The 19,975-nt window shown below is 38.0% G+C and overlaps 2 protein-coding genes across 8 annotated transcripts in view; one reads left to right on the forward strand and one right to left on the reverse strand.

Annotated features, from left to right (window-relative positions):
• CTTNBP2NL (CTTNBP2 N-terminal like) overlaps window positions 1–19,975 on the forward strand; it is a 45,230-nt gene that overhangs the window by 17,772 nt on the left and 7,483 nt on the right. For all 7 annotated transcript variants that reach the window (XM_019730424.2, XM_019730420.2, XM_019730425.2 and 4 more), the window contains one exon: window positions 18,011–18,241. In XM_019730424.2, the coding sequence (XP_019585983.2) occupies window positions 18,011–18,241 (231 nt within the window). The remainder of the gene's footprint in view (window positions 1–18,010; window positions 18,242–19,975) is intronic.
• ST7L (suppression of tumorigenicity 7 like) overlaps window positions 15,131–19,975 on the reverse strand; it is a 120,299-nt gene continuing 115,454 nt past the window's right edge. The window contains exon 15 of the mRNA XM_019730417.2: window positions 15,131–15,225. Within this exon, the coding sequence (XP_019585976.2) occupies window positions 15,202–15,225 (24 nt within the window). The 3' untranslated portion in view covers window positions 15,131–15,201. The remainder of the gene's footprint in view (window positions 15,226–19,975) is intronic.

Here is a 19,975-nt window from a genome sequence, read left to right on the forward strand (position 1 = left end):
TTTGTTTTGTTCTGTAATATGATGAGATTTTACTGCATTGTTTCTATCTTGTTTAACAACAAACACCTATTAGACTTCTTGGACTGATACGGCAGCTTACTAATTTTCTTCCTTTTAGTATTCTTTCTTAATTCATGCTTAGTGGGTTGAAAAGATTTTGGTCTGTGCTCTAAATGGCTATAATTGGTTTTTCCTTTCCGTTTAACGAAAAACACCTTATCTTTTTTTTCTCCTTCAAAATACATTTTTTTTCCTTGGACATGAAATCTATTCTTGAACCTTGCGTTCGGAACAAAACCATATGGTTCACTATTGCTGCTAAATAAATAGTAGGTCACACTGGCAAAGTTTGGGTTTGTACAGGGATATATTATAAAGTTCCCATAGTTTCTAAGTAGATCCTACCTGTGGAGTTATAATTATAAAAGAGCTTCATTCATTTTCAAAAATGTCTGCAAAGTGCCAGATTGTATCTACCCCCTTCTAAGAGCTCCCATAGTTATGTGCCTTTTTCCCCCAAAATATAAAAGCCTCCTCACTCTTCTGTTGTGGCCAAGACATGTTTGGCATAGAACCAGGGAAGCCAATAGAAAGTAATGTAATATTCAGCCTCTTCTGTATTTGAAGTCTAAGTGTTACAGAGGCCGTTTATACTGTATTTGGTCCTAAGTGAACTTTATATAAAGTGAGTTTCTGTTTTAGACGGGATTGCATCAGAGAGAAACATTCTTTACGAAAGTCCTTCCCTTGGACCACTTTATTCTCATGAATGAGAACACTATAGGAATCCCCTCCACAGTGTAAGCAAGTCACGTTGCTCATGAACTAACTGTCGGAAGCGGCGTGGACTCATACAGTTCAGCAAGAGAGCCTCAGCTCTTTCGTTGCAAGCAAATCTAGGAAATGGCTTCCCCGCGTGGTCTGACTACTCCAGGAGAACATGGGGGAACCTTCATCAATGGCCATTTTAAAAACTTGGAAAACAGATTTGACTGCTCATAAAAGTTAGATTGAATAGGTTATTTTTGAATCTTCCTCGTTGGGCACCGTATATCTGCACGTCTTGGATCTGATGCAAAGCCACACTTGGCTATGACTAAGCAGAATCTACCCTATACTTATTAGTATCTTTATTTTAAAGTATTCTTTAAATGGCTTGTACAACAGTAAATGGTAAAGTATCACAACTTTCATGTAGAATTAGCTTAAAGCGTCTTAAATTCCTTTCCAGTGATGTCTCAATCATAAAACAGGTACAATCCTTTTAAAGCTTAGGATAGAACTTTGTTGTTTTTGGCCAAAGGCCATTACAGAATTCCCCAAGCAAGAAGATTTACTGACAAAAATGTTCTAGACAGCACAAAGTTAGAAATTAAATACTTAGAGTATGAGACTATAGTATGTCACTCTACTGGTCTAACAGTTTTAAGGTTTTTAAGCAGCCAGGGATTAAAAATAAAAAGTCTAAATGTTACACGTAGGTCTGTGTTGAAACAGTAAATGATTTACCGGCATATCTCATTTCATTGCACTTCACTTTAGCGTTATGTTTTGCAGATACTGTGTTTTTTTACAGCTTTGTGGCATCCCTGCCATAAAAGATTAGACTCATCGAAGGTTCAGATGATGGTTACCATTTTTTAGCAATAAAGTATTTTTAGTTTAAGGTGTAGACATTGTTTTTTTAGACATAATGCTATTGCACACTTAGTAGACTACAGTATAGTATGAACATAACTTTTATGTGCATTGGGAAACCAAAAAGTTCACGTGACTCGCTTTATTGCGGTGGTCTGGATCCGAACTCGTAGTATCTCTGAGGTATGCCTGTACTTTTGCTGAAAATCTTCTTAAAATAATAGTAACTATAAGGACCTATCACAGTGGGCAAATACATAGAAAAAAAAAGTTATGGAAGAAGGTGCTGTGGCTCAAGAACATCACAAATACAAGTTCACTGTCGGCGAAGTCTGACGTCTGCTTTTGGTAATGGCCTTGTGCCTTTTATGGAATCAAATTATTATAAAGGCTGGTCTGAGGGGGCGAAGGGAACACCGAATTTAGCTATCAGTATACATTGCCCTATAATGATAAGCCTATCAAGAATGTTTGCATTAAAGAAGAAAGAATCAGATGTGAGCTTGTTTAATAACAGATCTGTGCATGTATTTAAATGGACTCAAAGTTGATGCATTCTTCAGCGTCCATAGCTTGGACCTAACAGTTCTTTGGTCAAAAATGAGACCTTTTTGATTGATGATTTCTAGGAAGAGCTTTTAGGATTGGGGTAGGTAGTTTAGATCTTTGATAAAGATTGCATAAAATCTGTAACTGGGAGAAGTCAATTTCTGCCTGGGTAAAATAATTGGAATATTAGGAAGCAAACAGAAGTTTATTTAGGAAATTGAATTACAAGGTTTTAGATTTATATTCGTAACCTTTACTGTGAAATATGGTTTAGAAGGGAATTAATCATTTTGGGCCATATTTTAATGTGTTTTTTATAGTTGGAATGGTTATTTTTTTATCCCTATTGTGAGTAAAGTCCATATATGGTATCCTAGTTTTTTAAAAAAGAAACATAAAGATAATTACTAGGCACTCTACAAAACTATCAACTAGAACATTCAATTAAGTGTAGCTGTTAAGACTACAAGCTTTCAAATCAGACCTAGGTTTGAGCTCTGCCATTTAATTGTTGTGTGATGTTAGGCCAGTTACTTACCCTGTCAACTTTATCTGTAAATTTGTATGGTTATTGTGAGCATTAAATGAGATAGCAAATGCTAACTGAGGTGCTCGATGCTCATTTACTATTAGTTATTATTATTAGAACATAGGTGTTTTAAAGTCCATCCATTTAGTAGCAAGTTCTATTCCATAAAGAATACAGTACAGTATTCCAGGGGCAGCCAGATGGCTCCGTTGGCTAGAGCACAAGCTCTTAACAAGGTTGCCGGTTCCATTCCCTCATGGGATGGTGGGCTGTGCTCCCTGCAACTAAGATTGAAAACAGCAACTGGACTTGGAGCTGAGCTGCGCCCTCCACAACTAGACTGAAGGACAACGACTTGGAGCTGATGGGCCCTGGAGAATCACACTGTTCCCCAATACTCCCCAATAAAATTTATTTTTTAAAAAAGAATACAGTATTCCAAAATACTGTAATAACACTCTCCTTCGTAAGAAAGATGAGTATTTAAATTAAATCATTGTTAATCAACAGGGCTTGCATTTTAGTTTATTTTTCTTTTGGGAGTTGATAGCTCTGAGTTGATCCATCTCCACCCCCACAACCAAAAGCATGTATTTTGAGACAGCTGGCAAGGGTTAAGGGTGTACTCTGGGGCATGAAACAGATGTTACATTACATTCCCCTCTTTCCTTATAATGAAAACAGGAAATACAGGGACAGTGTGGAAGCCTTTTTAGAATTGATGTTTTTTTCCCCCATTGATTTCTTTATTTCTCTATGTTTGATTTGGCATACGGTTATATTTTGTTTTTGTTTTTTTAACTTTTATTGAGGTATAATTGACACACAATCAATAAGCTGCATATACTATTTAATGTGTACAAATTAATGTTTTGATACATGATTCCTCATGAAACCCTTACTATAATCAAGGAACATATCCATCACCCCCAAATTTTCCTTGTGCCCCTTTACCTAACCTTCCCCACTGCTCCCTACCCCTCTCTTTAAACCACTGATCCACTAGAGATTTTTGTACATTTTCTGGAATTTTGTATAAGTGGAATTATACAGAGTGAACCCTTTGGGGCAGGGAGTGCTGGTTCTTTTACACAGTGCAATTATCTTGCGATCAATCCATGTTGTATTACTAGTTCACTTCTTATTACTGAGTAGGGGTCCATTGTATGTATGTACGAGTTTGTTTTATCTGTTCATCTGTTGATGAACATTTTCATTGTTTCCACTTTGGGACTATTAGAAATGAAGCTGCTATGAACATTCATTCATATCCAAGATTTCGTATGGACATGTGCTTTCATTTCTTTTGGATAAATACCTAGGAATGGAAATGCTTATGATATGAGAGGTGTGTGTTTAACTCTGTAAGAAACTCCCAGACTTTTTTCCAAAGCGGTTACCATTTCACATCCCCCCAGCATGCACACACGAGTTCCAATTGCTCCACCTCCTCACCAGCACTAGGTGTGGCCAGTCTTTCCATTTTTGGCTCTCTGGTCGGTGTAGAATGTCTCATTGCAGTTTTAATGTGCAATTCCCTGTTGACCAGTGGTGTTGAGCACCTTTTCATGTGCTTGTTTGCCATCGGTGTTGTTTTCTTTGCCGAAGTATTTGTTCAAATCTGTTGCCCGTTTTTTAAACTGAATTATTTGTTTTCTCATTAGTGTTTTGAGCATTCCTTATATATCTGGATGCAAATCCTTCATTAGGTATATGCCTTTTCTCCCAGTTTGTCATTTCATTCTCTTAACTGTGTCTTTTGAAGAGCAAAAGTTTTTCATTTTGATGAAGTCCAATTTATCAATGTTGCTTGTATGGATTTTGATTGTGGTGTCACGTATAAGAAATCGTTGCCTAAACCAAGGTCAGAAAGGTTTTCTCCTTTTTCTGTATTTTAAATTTTTAAGTTTTATCCTTAGATCTGTGATACAACTCCAGTTAATTTTGTTATATGCTACGACATTTGTTTTACTCTGGATATCCAATTGTTCTAGCACCATTGGTTTGAAACACCATCTTCCTCTGTACAATGACCTTGGCACCTTTGTCACCGTCAGTTTCTCATATATCTGTGGTTTATTTCTGGAATCTCAGTTCTGTTCCATTGATCTGTTTGTCTGCTTTGATGCCAGTACTGCATTATCTTGGGTACTGTGGCCTTAGAGTAAGTCTTACAATCAGGAAGTGTTAATCCTCCAACTTACGCTCTCTTTAAGAGTTTTGGTTGTTGGTGGTGCTGGGCATTTCCATGTGAATTTTAGAATCAGCTCGTCGATTTCTCCAACAATTCTATTGGGATTTTGTCTTCCTTTTTCTTTCTTTTTTTTTTTTTTTTTTAATGGGGCAACTAGAAATAACCTCTGATTAATTCCAAATCACAAGGCTAACACATGCAAGGAAGACACAATAAGAGGAAGTCAAAATAACAGGAATAAGCTGTTTCCCTTTTTTATTTGTTTTAGTTTCAGGCTGAATAAATGTAACAAAATTCCCCACTGCCATAATCATTTTTTTTCTAAAGCCTCTCCCCGACTGCTAGAGAACTGTGTGTTCTGTAAACAGGTAGCATTTTACAAGCAGAATTCACCCCTTTTCTCAAAGGTATAAGAAAAACAGAGCCCACAAGAAGATGTCAGTTAAATGAGAAATTTGGTTATTCTTCTGGCACCTCCACTCTTGGTGACGTGATAAAAAGTTGTGTAGCAAGTAGCTGGTATCAGACAATTCTTTTTAAGAGTTAACTGTTATATGTGGGGGGGGCGTCAGTGTTTCTCTGAATGGAACACAAATGCTTGATTAGTTAAAAATGCCATCTTCTTTTTTTATAAATACCCAGTTTATAAATGACCCATACATACGACCAGCCTTTCCCACTGCTTTTGGCTTTTTGGCTCTTTTCTGCGAGAGCACCCACCACTGAACCTGGTACTTGCCTTTCACTAATTTCATTCCCTTCCCAGGGCAGACCTCTTTGGGAGCTCCTACTGTTCTCTAGGGAACCAAGCCAAGGGGAAGGAAGGAAGAGGCTTTGTGAGGTGTATTCCTGGCTTCACCAGTTGCAATTTAATTCTCTCTCTCTCTCTGATTATGCACACTGTTTTTTGTCTTATTTTTCACTTATTATATCTTGAATGTTACACGTAAAGATCTTTTTTTAAAAAACAGTATTTTTTTTTTTTAAGATTTTATTGGGGATGGGGAACAGGACTTTATTGGGGAACAGTGTGTACTTCCAGGACTTTTTTCCAAGTCAAGTTGTTGTCCTTTCAATCTTAGTTGTGGAGGGCGCAGCTCAGCTCCAGGTCCAGTTGCCGTTGCTAGTTGCAGGGGGCGCAGCCCACCATCCCTTGCAGGAGTTGAGCTGGCAACCTTGTGGTTGAGAGGACGTGCTCCAACCAATTGAGCCACCCGGGAGCTCAGCAGCAGCTCAGCTCAAGGTGCTGTGTTCAATCTTAGTTGCAGGGGGCGGAGCCCACCATCCCTTGAGGGACTCAAGGAATTGAACTGGCAACCTTGTGGCTGAGAGCCCACTGGCCCATGTGGGAATCGAACGGGCAGCCTTAGGAGTTAGGAGCATGGAGCTCTACCTGCCTGAGCCACCGGGCCGGCCCATACACGTAAACATCTTATCTCTCATTCTCTTTAATGTTTACATAGAATTGTATTGTGCAGTAATACCATTTGTGAGCAGTAGGATGGCAAGGAGTTAAGAGCTTTTACGTTTTAACCTCTCACATAATCTGTATAACCCTGAAACGCAGTTAGGAGAGCGGAGACAAGCGTAGCACTCCTAGAGAGGCATGATCTTGTTGCCTCCATACTCCTGATTTTTTTTTCCCAAAAGAGCAAAAAAAATAAATTTCCCACTAATTTTCAAATTGTGCTTTTGTACAGGATACCTAAAAATTATTCTTTAAAGCAGATCCTTTTCACAGGTCATGGACTTAAGTTAAATAAAGCTGACAACATTGTATGAGCAGCTCCCTGACTAAAATTTCAAGGAATTACTATCCTAGTAGGAGACCTGCAACCCTTTTTCCTGTTTTCAGTTTCATATGCGTAGTTCATAATATTCTATCATTTAACAAAACAAAAAATAACTTCCGACTCAGAAAGCCAGCTGCACCCGATGAGTTCTAAGAATGCATAACTTTAAAGAAAATTTTTAACCTGATTGAATACCTAACATGCTGTCTGTTCAACGAAAGACTGAAGTCATTGGTAGATCTGAGTATGCGATTGTGTCATTAAATTCAGAAGTCGCTGTTCTTACTGATTGGAAACGTCATACACAAAGCCTCACATTATTGTACCCAGTGATATTTTGTTGTTGAATTACATCATCCTGTGATCTCTCTTTTTCTTTGTCTGCACTAGATTAGTAATCATAGAAGAATTTGTCACAGATTATAGGGATGTTCATCTCTATTTTCTTCTGTCTAGTATTTCTTTTTTTACGGAATGTAATCTCCATGAGGGTACGTATCCCAAATAGCTAGAACCTAGAAGGTTCTTCAGAATTATTTGTCATGCGAGAGAATAAGCTCAGGACCTGTAAGTGTAACTTGAATGTATCCAAGGTTCAAAATAGACTGCCGTTTATTAATTCATATTTTTGAGATGAAAGGTTTAACGATAGTAATATAGTTTCATAACTTACTGTTGTTAATTCCCACTCAGTGATATTATCTACATTTCACCCTGTACTAGGAAGGAACAATTTGTTCCTCAGACAGGAAATCATTGCTTTGTGTTTGTTTCCATGTTTGTAGTGAAGGATACCGAATAGCTGGAATATGTATGTACCTTTGCTCACTACGTATTTGTATTGATCGAAAATCATATCAAAGACCATATTTTAGTTTTCAACTGACATTTTACCTCAGTGTCCTTTCCTCTCGGATTGGGATGTGGCCATCTGCATTCCCTGATGGGTTAGTAATTGGAGTTTTGTAAGCGTCAGAGAAAACAGTCGGTATTGCTTGTTCTTCATCTACCTAGATATATACAAAAACTACTGTTTCCCAGACTTTGCAGCTAAGGATCTCTATGGGCATGTCTAAATTACACGTCTTATCTCTGTCTTTCAGAATGTATTTACTTATCCCCCATTTCTCCAGTGTTTTTGTTTTTGGCTTTCACAAAATCATCATTCCCCCCTCTCTGTTTGCTTTCCAAATTGATAACTCTGAGTTCTTTTCCCTTTAAAAGCTTCCTTTCAGTCGCCTGTCCTTTCTTTCCTGGCAGTATCCTCCATCAATGGGACAAATGACTAACTTCTGCCTGTCAGACCCAGAAATCATTCAAGGAAAAAGAATGCTGAAACACAGTCTTAGAGGCTTAGAAGAGAGCCAGCTTTCCTGTCCCTCGTGAGATTAAAATGGGAAAGGGGTCTTGGTTATCCCATTCTTGTCCTTGGGGACATGTAAAGTTTCCTAGTGGTGTTGCCACCCTTTAGAATAAAAAGGAAGAGCTCATATATCTCCTAACAGAGATATCCCCTGCTCCTTTAATCCATGCATATTCTAATCCCCTTCAGCATGCTGTTATTATGAAGATAAGGGATAAGATAATTCATTGGAATTCACAGTAGCAGTGGCCAACTTGAGCACACGCTCACCATATATTCAGTGCCTTACTGTAGCAATGGACATTGCCAGTTCACGTTTAAAATTACCATCAAGCACCCCACAATGCACTTAGGCTATGAGTATAAGCCACCTTTTACTTTTCAGTCTTAGCTTCTTGACCCCTCTTCCCATTCTGTTCTCCACAAAGAAAAACTATCCTTCTCTAATTTGAGTCCCAGTCTACCTGTGTGACTGCAGGTTGAACCTGAGTAGCTAACTAGCTACGTCTACAGAAGGCTGCAGTGGCAATAGGAATTACTGCCACCTTTCTAGCTTCTGGCTGGTGACATAGGGCTTGTTCTCGTAATACATCATCATAGATGTTTTGTTCTACCTTTTGTCATTAGGATGTACAACCAGGGTGTCCTGGCTTCCGTTTGCCTGCCCTGACGTCTTGCTCGCACCGTCGTGTGGCCCTCAAACCATACCGGTCCCCTTTTTTCATTCTACCCTGTCTCTCCACACCCCCTACACTCTCCTCTACCCCCACGAACTTCTTTTGCCTGTTTGCTTAATAAACTTCTAAATACAAACACTTTCTACTTCTCAGCCAGGCTAACGCCCCTCTTCTTTGTATTTGAGTACCTTGTTTCTTACCATGTTTCCTTGTAATATCAGTCTGTGTTGTCATTTAAGAACTTGGCTTGGAACAAGTTTTTAGTTAAGACCCACCCCACAATCATACACCTCCTTCCATAGACTCCTGATTAGAGGAAGAAGAAGATATCCTTTCACATCCTATTTAGCGAGCTCTTTTTTAATAATTTAACCTTGAAGTTAGTTTCTGTACCGTTAATACATTGAGAGTGAAAAGATCCTGAGCACAGCTCTGAAAAAGGAAGTTTTTCAAGTTCATGGCTACTTAAAGTAGCTGGCACACACAGTGTGCAGCCTGGAGCTCTGTGTATAATCCTTCAGAGACAGTTTTCGGGTTGTGTACCCCCTCAACCTTGCGCTGTTTCCTGTGATTCATTAAATTGCTGATAGTCTCATTTATCTACCAGAACCCACCCACTTCCAGGGTTGGCCTTTTCCTTCCTATTCGCTATGAGGGTAAGGTCTGAGTCTTAGAAAGTTCTGATCAAGCAAACTGTCCTCGGTGTTCCTCTAAACAGTACTGATATTGTTTAGGAAACATTTAATGAGCAGAGGCAACTTGTTTATTTCTGCCGTTAGGCCTTAAACTTGTCTGGCAAATGTTCAGCTCCTTGAGAGCAGGGGACTGCGTCTTACTTAGTCAACTCTGTGTACCACTATCATCGCCCACATCACTTAGCATATATAAACCCCAACAAATTAAGTGTTTATTAGTCAAAGCATTCAAAGCATGTGCCCCTGTGAATCATCCACAATCCAGAAAAATTTCCCAGACTTCTCTAGTGCTATTTTTGGTTGTGTAACCCTGATAACACAGAGATTTTTTTTTTTTTTACATTTTATATATTTGATATTAGGCTAAACTTCACCTGGTTTGTAGACTTTTAGAACATTTGTTAGAACATTTGTTAGAACTTTTAGAACATTTATTTGTTAAAATAAAACAATAATACTGATTCCTTATCACTTTCAGAATGTACATATTTATTATAGCTTAAACTGTTTTAAAATCATGGATTCAGGAGTCAGACTTATTGGATTCTTCACTCTATTCGAGTGTTTTCCAAACTTACTTGACAGGAACTTATTTTACTGTAAAGTCAATAGTAAAAAAAAATAGACTTTATGTTTATGTTGTTACCCAGGGAACACACACCTGTATGCCAGAAGAAAGGTTTCTCCAAACAGTGCTCGCCTTACAACATTCAAAGCTCTACGATGTTTTCTATTCTGTTCTATTCATTTTGAAGCTATTTATCGAGACCTACTAAATTAAAATGCATTCTTACAAAGTCCTGGGGAAGATCTTTTATGTATTACTCATTCAGCTAACAGATTTAGTACATACGATACACCGTTTACTGTTCTCCATGACTCAATTGTTTTTGTGACCTTGGGAAAGCTACATGTTAATGTTCAGTTTCTCCTATAAAATGGAGATGTAGTGATGTCTACCTCACAAACAAGGACTGTTTGTTAGATGAGACGAGAGACCTAAAACACTGAGCGCACTGCTTGGCAGGTAAGACGCAGTCCAGTGTTAGGGCCTCCTTTGTCGTTTCTGCTGCTATTATTTTTTAAATTATTTTGGTTTGAACTTCCGGTATTTCTGAAATACTATATATGAAGCATATATTACATATAACTTAACTTTCCCTTTAATTCATTATGTGTTTTTAAACTCTATAATTTAGATATAATTTAGATATAGCGCAATGTGTAGATCTTAAGTGCTCAGTTCAGTAAGTTTTGACAAATGCACACATCTATTTGACCTTCATTCCTATCAAGAAATAAACATTCTCATCACACCAAAAAGTTATTTTGTGCCCCTTCCTGGTCAGTTGTCCCCCTACACCCAGAGGCAACAACTATTCTGATGTTTTTCACCATAGATTAGTTTTGCCTGTTGGAACACAATCACACGGAATGTAATGTCTTGCTTCCCCCCCCCCCCCAGCATAATGATTTTCAGGTTCATCAGTAACATTGTATATATTAGTAATTCATTCTTTTTCATTGCTGAATAGTATTCCAGTATATGAATGAATCACATTTTATTTATCTGTTCTCTTGTTGATTGATATTTAATTGTTTTCAGTTGGAGCTATTATGACTAAAGCTGCTACGGACAATTGTGTAAAAGTCTTTTTGTAGATATATGCTTTCATTTATTTTGGATAAATACTTAGAAGCGGAATTGCAAGTAGGCATTTTTCTCATTTAATGAGAAACTTCCAGGTTAATTTCCAAAGTAGTTACACCATTTGTACTCCCACCAGCAAGCAATATGTGAGTGTTCTACTTGATCCATATCTTTTCCAACATTTGATATTGTCAGCCTTTAATTTTAGCCTTTCCTAGTGTCTGGATAGTGGTATCTTATTATTTTAATTTGCATCTCCCTGTGCTTTTTGTCCATTCATGTTTTATCTTTAGGTCTATGATCCATCCCTGTTTTTTGTATATGGTACAAGGCAGTTGTTGACTCCCACATTTTGAGAGATTAGGGTCTAATGCATTATTAAAAATTATACTTTAAAATCCTTAATTTATGTTCAGAGCATTAATTTGTTCAGGTCTTGTTGAATCCCTTTACACGTTTTCTTCCTCACGTCAAAAAGTTATTATGTAGATTCAGTCCAGAATGTATGTGTAACTTGTTTCAACCACATACATAGACCAAAAAAACTCCAACACATTTATTTCAATTTTACCAGAACTTTTCACACGACTCTTTGGAATGTGACTGTTGAAAAAGCTACATTTTGGTGTTTACCCATATTCTTTTTCTATCAACAAGGAGCTCACTAGCTACAAGTACCACACTTGTAGCTATTTGTACTAAACTTACCATTTTTAGTCTTCAAAAGAATTTAGTACACTTTAGTCAAATAATAATAAATGATCATCTGTCCTTATGTAAATAATTGCTTTTATAAATATCTGTGGTTCCAAAAGGAATCTTTGAAGCTTATTCTACTTCAAAGTCAGTTTGCAAAATGTATAAATTGATACTACCTTAAGTGATTATACTAAGTAAAATGTTTTACTAAATGCAAAATAAAATACTGATCTCACAAAAATGATGAGAGTAAGGAGGGCTGAGACGTTAGGAAGGAGGCTGGAAAGTAAACATCTGTTAAGTGTCTTGGGCTTAAGGCAAAATACAGGATATAGGAAGAAGAAAGATGTGTGGAAAGTGCTTCTTCCTTTGAGTGTCTTACAATTTAACCAGGAAGAAAAAAAAGATAAATGGGAAATGTTTAATCATAATTGAAGACGTAAATACTAATTGACTACCTTACATAGAATTCAGGATTAATTGCTAAATGAATAGATACTGTTATTGGTTATCCAGATTCCCAATATTTTTAATGACGTATTACTTTGGAGTTATCTGGGAATTGGTGAGTTTTGTTTTGTTTTTAATGAAGATTTCCTGGCACAATCCAATTTTATAGAATCTTAAATCTGCAGGGATGGGTTTAATCATTGGGTCTAAAATAAAGGAAAAGCTATATTCTAAACTTGGTTATTAAATTCATATTTATAGTAAGTACTATAGAAAGCATTTTACATTACTCATTTAATTCTTACAATAAATCTATAGGTAGGTTGTTACCCTCATTTTATAGATGAGGAATCTGAAGCACAGAGAAGTTAGTGGAATTGCTGAAGGTGGCACATATAGAAAGTAGTAGAGCCAAGATACTATCCTAGTCATGTTAGATTCTAGAGCCAAAACTTACTAAAGAAAATAAACATATGGAGAAGGCTAGATTTGAGAATATAGCGTTTATGGTTAAGTGGAAGGAGCACTGGGTTATCGAATAACATATTAGAAAACTTTTTTAAATCATGAAAACTTTCGCTCTTGACTCCCATGTTAAATTTTGAACCATTTTTCAAAAATTAAAGTTTAATTCAAATGAGGCTAAATCCTCTTTTATCAATATTGTCAAATATTAAAATCTAGTTTTCTTTCAGCAAGTGAAAAGCAATTTCCAGAACAATGTAATGTTCTCATCTTCATCCAGAATGGTTGCTTTATTTCCAGTGGCTCAGGGAGCTATTTGTAATTTATCAAGGATTCCAGAGTGTAAATTATTTGAACATTATTAATAGATTCAATTTGTGTGTGAAAAGGACTCCTTTTAACATGCTTTTGGTAGTAGCATAAATAAAAACCATCTTGGAATCATGTTCTTTTATCTTTCTGATTTCTGGCATAGAGGTATTCAGATATTTTTAAAGGCACAAAGTTTTTATTGCTGATTCTTTTAAAAGTATCACTTCAGAATTGACAGTAAGTGGCAAAGATACATTCTAATCCAGTTACGGTACCGGCCTGAGTCTTGAAAATAAAACCTTGTACTTTTATATAAACCCCCAATTAAAATGAGCCTTAATTCTTTACCTTTAGTTGTAGGACCACTTTTCACATCGGTGATTATCATCCAGAGAATAAAGAGACTGATTTCCTATTTTAAGATTAAAATATATGTGTGCATATATGCATATGTACTATAATAGTATCCTATATATATTATACTATTATTTAAATACCTTATTATACTATTGTGCATATTATATGAAATGTTGTATATAGAATAGTAGAAATACTGGGGAGGGAGAGGACAGGTGACTGCTTCATATTTATTTTTTGAAGTTTGTCATAGCAAAGCTGAAATTTTAGAGCAAGCATGGCAGACTCCAAAGATTTTATGTGATTTTATTTTAATCTTTCAATAGGGGTATATTTCATTCAGCTGTGACTGTAAAAATAAATGAGTAATAGATGACTAGTGTGTTTTGACTCCTGTAGTAATAACCCTATGTAATTGAATCTGTCTAACCAGCTGATTATTTTCCTGTTGTCTGAAATTAAAGATCATTATGTTTTCTGACAATGTAGGAATTTCTATTAAGTTGTCAATGAAGTGAACATAATGAAATTACAAGAAATGGTTTGGTTTTAGCTGTATTACTGCATTCCTTCCCCAAAAAGTCAAATCCAGGTCATTTAAAATTTCTTATGAAATAGCTGAAATATCAGTAAAATATTAAAACAGCCTTGCCAGTTTTTCGTATAGGTACTTGGTCTCTAAATTACAGCCAAGATGTAAATAGTGGTAGCATATCTAGTCATTTACCTTGTGGAAGCCAGCCTCCAAGATGGCCCCCAGTAATATCACCTCCTGATATTCACACCGTTATGTAGTCCCCACCCACATGTACCCGTGTTTGTTCTGCGTTACCAGTAGGATACATCAGAAGTGATGGTCTGTCACTTCCAAGATTAAGTTATAAAAGATCCTGGGGCTTCCATCTTGGTCAGTCAGTCTATCTCTATGTGTATCTCTGTCTCTTGCGTCACTTGCTCTGTGAGAAGCCAGCACATGCAAGGCACCAAGGCCTGTGCCAACAGCCATGGAAGTAAGCTTGGAAACGGATCCACCAGCCCTAGTTACACCTTAAGCTGACTGCAGCCCTGGCCAACAGCTTGGCAACCTCATGAGACACGGAGCCAGAACACACCCCGCTCAGCCCCTCCCAGATTCCTGGCCCTCAGAAACTATGAGATGAAAAAGAGTTTACTGTTTAAGCTGCTAAATTTGGGGGTAATTTGTTATGCAGGAATAGATAACCAATATACACCTCTACAAAAAGTCTTCATTCTTCAAATCTTAACATCTATTTTTGGTTCTTGTTGTCATTATTTGTGCTGTTAAACCTGTCATCCATGCAGTTCACCTTACTGAGGCATTAAGTTGCTTGAAAAATACCTTATTCTGTCGTCCATATTCCAGTCCAGTGTTTGGTATAATGAATACAGACCTTGAATTCACTTTTCCCATACTTGGACCCCATGTTAGAATGCATTTAAAAGAATTATTTTGTGACAAGGAGCCTCTTTTAGATTATTCCATAGGTTCTTTTCGTTTACGTGCAAGGCAACCAATTTTGTATAACTTGTAATTACTATGCAAGTGATTATGGAATTACTGGGAGGTACTTCAAGAGAAAACAGACAGCTTAACAACTGTTCTCAGGGAAGTCTGAGCCCTCACCAAACAAGCTCCTCATCCATTACTCATAACTCAGTGATGCTTATTAATTATACATGATAATAACAGTGTGGGTTTTTAAAGTCATATTTTTAAGGATTAGTTAACTATATACTCAAACCTGAGAGGCAGTTTCTCAGCAGATCTGATGTCAAGGGCATGCATTGTACTCCCAGCTCCTGTTCTCCTATCCCACTTTCTCCATGGTGTTCTGAAAATGAAAAGGGCATAAAAATATCAGGTTTGGGGGAGGGTTGCCATATTAAAGCAATTTCAGTATCAATAATCATTCCTTTACCATCACTAATCATGCAGAAACAGTCATCATGAATAAAAAGTGTGACAATTAAGAAAGTGGAATTTCACTGTCTCCGTAAGTGACCTGAGGTGACCTCTGAAAATGGTTCACTATTTGCATAACCCAGAGAACCCCACTAAATCACGTAAATCAAGAGGTCAAATCTTCATGGTTATTTTAAGAACGCATGTGAAACTGCCATCACACGTACGCATGTCTGAAAAGCCACCAAGTATCTAAAGGATGTCACGTGACAGAAGCAATGTGTGCCATTCTGTTATTACAATGGTGGAGTTGGGAGGTGTGCCCAGGCCAAACAGTGGGGTTAGACACAGGGTCGGTGGCCCCAAAAGAGTGCAGAATTTTTGCTGCACATGCTTAAAAATGCAGAAGGAATGCTGCACTTAGGGGTTTAGATGTACACTCTCTGGTCATTGAACACAGCCAGGTGAACAAAGCTCCCAAGATGCAGTGCAGAACTTACTGAGCTCATCGGTGGGTTAACCCACACATGAGCTCTCCCTGCCACATCAAGGTGATGCTAACTGACAAATAGCAGATTGTTCCTAAACCAGAAGAGGAGTTTGCACGGAAGAAAAAGATCTCCCAGAAGAAACTGAAGAAACAAAAACTTATGGCCCAGGAGTAAATTCAGCATCAAATAAATGCTAATAAAAGTTTTTTTAAAAGATAGAATTTCAACTTCTTAAAGAGGTTTTTTTCTCTTATTTCTTTTAAGCATTTTTCTATACATGGATTTGCCTTAGGATATTAATAGCTACAAATAGACACTCATTGAATCCTGGGTTATCAAGTTCATGTTTTTTACCTGAACTTAAAGAAACATATGTTTCTGGTGAAAAGAAAACATTGATGAGTCCCGTGTTGACAGTGTTGCTTTTTTAAAATGGAACTAAAAACTAGCTTTTTTAAAACTCTTATGATTTTTTAAATATTAATATAATAAAATATAAATAGCCACTTCAGGAATTGGTCTTGTCTTTCTGCATTCTAAATGGACTAGAGCTTATTTTGAAATTTTACTGAGAATTTTCTTTTTTATTTGGAGCTAAAAAAAAAAGTAAGATTCTATCTTGGACTCTGTCTTTCAGATCCCTCTCCCCTTTAATTTGTGAGCGTTTGCACACACGCACGCACACGCACACTCACAGTAAGATTAGAAAGATGGTTATCAGTAACTTAAAGGAACAAATGAATTTCATTCTTTCTATTTCCACTATACAAATATTATCCAAATACACCAATAATGTCACCTTGCAGTGCAGACAGAAGTAAAACCCTGGGCCTCTAACTCTGCATTGCACATTTGCCAGTGGGTACCAACACAGATTTGTGGCATAGGCTAAGTGATTCCTGGGTCTTGAACTTGGACAGTCTATTAAAGAAAGAGGCATCAAATTTTCAGCACTAAAACATACTTCTGTGTTAAATAAACCCCATTTTTGCTTTATTTTCTTGAGGGACATTTTTTTTGTAAGCATAGCCATTGAATTGTGAATTTCCCTTTTCAAATAGATTTCTTTTTGTGGATAGTGGTTCAAAGAAAATATAGCTCCTAATTAAATACTCTTTCATTGATAAATGACAGTAGTTTTCATATAATACTTGTGGTTTTTGAGAAAGTTTCCTCAATGCTGTATTAACACTTTTTTTTCTTGGTAAAATGTCTCAGGAAACTTGAATGTCTGTATAGTAAAGTGATTGTTAATGTCACTGTTCACCTGCACGTAATACATGAGGCTCATAGGAAGTAGTACTTCAGGTCCTTCCCAGCAGAGAGGAGAGAAGAGGGAAGCCTAAGAAAATCTTTCCCTTCCTGAGCCTTCGCTTGGCACCAGGCTCCAAGCACCAGCCTGCGTTCCCGGCTCACCTCTCACCCACAAAGCTCACCACCCCTGACGGCGACAGAGGATGGGAGGTAGCTAAACAGACTAGAAGAGAAGGGAGTGGAATTTGGCGGCAGATAGAAGAGATTTGGGCTGTGCTTCTTGTGAGTGCCTCTGCCCTCTTGACTCACCAACAACTGCGTGAAGTTCTGTATGTAGAAATCACAGGTAGTCCTAGATTATAAGTGAAAATATTTTCAGCATCCTGATCTACAGCCACTTTTCAGGTTCTAAATACGTAAACTCACAGAATGATGCTTAGCCTATTTTAGAATAAATGCAAATGCCGTAACACAGAAACAGAAGATCAGATGTACCTGTTGGTAATACAAGCATCACCAGCAGAGGCGGTCAGCATGGTGGCTGAGGACACAGACTGGAGAGCCAGGCTGCTTCGCTTTAAATCCCAGTCTGACCACTTGCTAGATCTATAGAATCTGGAGCAAGTTACTGGGCCTCTCTGTAGTAGTTGTCTCAGCTACAAAGTGGAGATGATAGCACTACTTACAGAGTTGTGAAATTTAAATAAGTTAATGTCAATATAAATGTGTAGGACAGTGTCTAAAACAGAGTTAGCTCTGTGTAAGTATTTGTTCTTGCTAATGTTACTATTATACTAGGCCCCTATTCTGATGCTTCTATCTTCAGGTGGCCCCACTGGACTTGCAGTCAGCAGGCTACGTGCATACTCACCCCACCACCTTTAATGTAGAATTACTACTAGTAAATCCCCCTCCTCAATAGTTTTCAAAACCAGAATGCTCATTTTTTTTTTTTCCTCTCTTTTCCAGGCCCAACACAGAGACACTTTCATTGAAGAACGCTATGGAAAATATAATATCAGTGATCCTTTAATGGCGCTACAGAGAGACTTTGAAACACTGAAGGAGAAGAATGATGGCGAAAAGCAGCCGGTCTGCACAAACCCACTGTCTGTCCTCAAGGTGGTGATGAAACAGTGCAAGAACATGCAGGAACGCATGCTGTCCCAGCTGGCAGCTGCTGAGAGCAGGCACCGGAAGGTAGCCCCACCCCCACCCCCACCCCTAGGTGGCTGGGCGGCACACACTCCTACCAAGACCTTGTAAATAATGCCTGATCCTTTCTCGTCAGCTGCCGGTTTTCACAGTAATTCAGTCGGGAGGTCCCACAGGTGTTAACAAGCCCCTCAGCTTAACCGGGAGGCGGGGGATAGAAAAGCAAATACAGGTTATTCCAAATGTGAGATTTAGGGAGCGTGCCAGACACATTCAAGACAGCATTCCTTCTGGGTATGACACTCCAAACGCTTGGTATGTTTTTTCAGCTCTCGATCATCCAAACTTTGGCAACAAACTGGGGTTTGACCAAGTTTGTAGCTGAACAGGGCGTTCTCTGTTTGCTTACTTAAGTGATAAATAGAAAGATTAACAGGTATTTGGGAAAAGAGAGAGCGAGAATTTACCTGGCTATAAACATAGAAACCAATAGATTATTTTCATTTATTCCTAGTTTTGAGTTTCATTGCATTTTACTTCTCATGAAACCATAAACAGTCCATAGGGCTGTTTACCTTAAAGCTGTTCTACTCTACGTAGTAGGAAAGTGTGTGTGTGCGCGTGTGTATGTTTCCAGGTCTTCCAGCCCCTAGTTAGGAAAGCAGACCTGCACTTTGCTTTACCTCATCTCATTGGAATTCCAGTGCTTGTGATTTTATTCCCAGTCTTGTCATTTACTGCTCAAATTGGCCTGTAAAAGATGCTTGGCTAGAATCTGTATTTTTTTAAAAACTATTGGTTAAGATTTATACCAACAAGGGGGGACATCAGCACAATTAGTAGGAAGCGTTTTATTCTGAAGGAATGGGTTAGCAGCTGCAGTTTGATGGACCTTAGTTTACTTTTATGGTTACCTGCATTAGAGAGCCGTCTGCTTACCATGCATCTGACAAATTGCTTAGGCTTAGGTCTTGCCCATTATTTTTCTTGTCCTTCACAGAGTCCAAATGAAAGGCCAGAGTGGAGGTTCTGAACCATGGATGGGCCTCGGATGTTCTGTGACACCCCCCCCCCCAACCACAAAAATGACAGAATGCCAAAAGTTGATACATTTTGTAGAACATGAACATTTCCATATACCTTTAATTGAATTCTCAAAATTGTCCAAGACCTAGAAAAGTTTAACCTCTGGTCTAAAATGAAATAACCTAAAGACATTTATGCCCCCGATTTAAAAGATGTCACTGGGCTCGAGTTAGGTGCCTGAGCTCTGCGGGGCTCTTACCTAATCCTCCAAGAAAATCCTTACAACATCCCTGTTTGATGGGCAGCCCTTTTCCCACCTCACACATGAAATAGTTGTGCTGCAGGGCTGGCTGGCTCGCATGCCCACGGAAGGAGTAGTGCGGGGATGATTTTTGGCTGTAGGTGACTGGGTAGAGGAAGAAGTTAAAAATCACTCGGAATTCTTTAATACTGTATTTCGGTGTAAGATTCTTTGAATGTTATGTATTTCAACTGCCTATCTATCCTTGAGTGTTTCATCAAAGTAGAGCACTGACTGTGTTGGGCGTCACGTAGTATCTAATTTGTGGTGCCTAGAGTCCCAGTGTGCCTGAGAGGCCCAGTGTGTGCCTCTCTCCTTGGCACAGGTATTAGCATTACCCCCTTGGACTCAGAAGTGTTGTGGTTTGAACAGTGAATCACATGGTTACTCTGCTTATTATGAAAAACAGAGTCCCCTGGTCCACCTCTTCCCATTCCCGCTCCTCAGTATTC

Source organism: Rhinolophus sinicus, linkage group LG14, assembly GCF_036562045.2.
Source record: "Rhinolophus sinicus isolate RSC01 linkage group LG14, ASM3656204v1, whole genome shotgun sequence".
Lineage (NCBI taxonomy): Eukaryota > Metazoa > Chordata > Mammalia > Chiroptera > Rhinolophidae > Rhinolophus > Rhinolophus sinicus.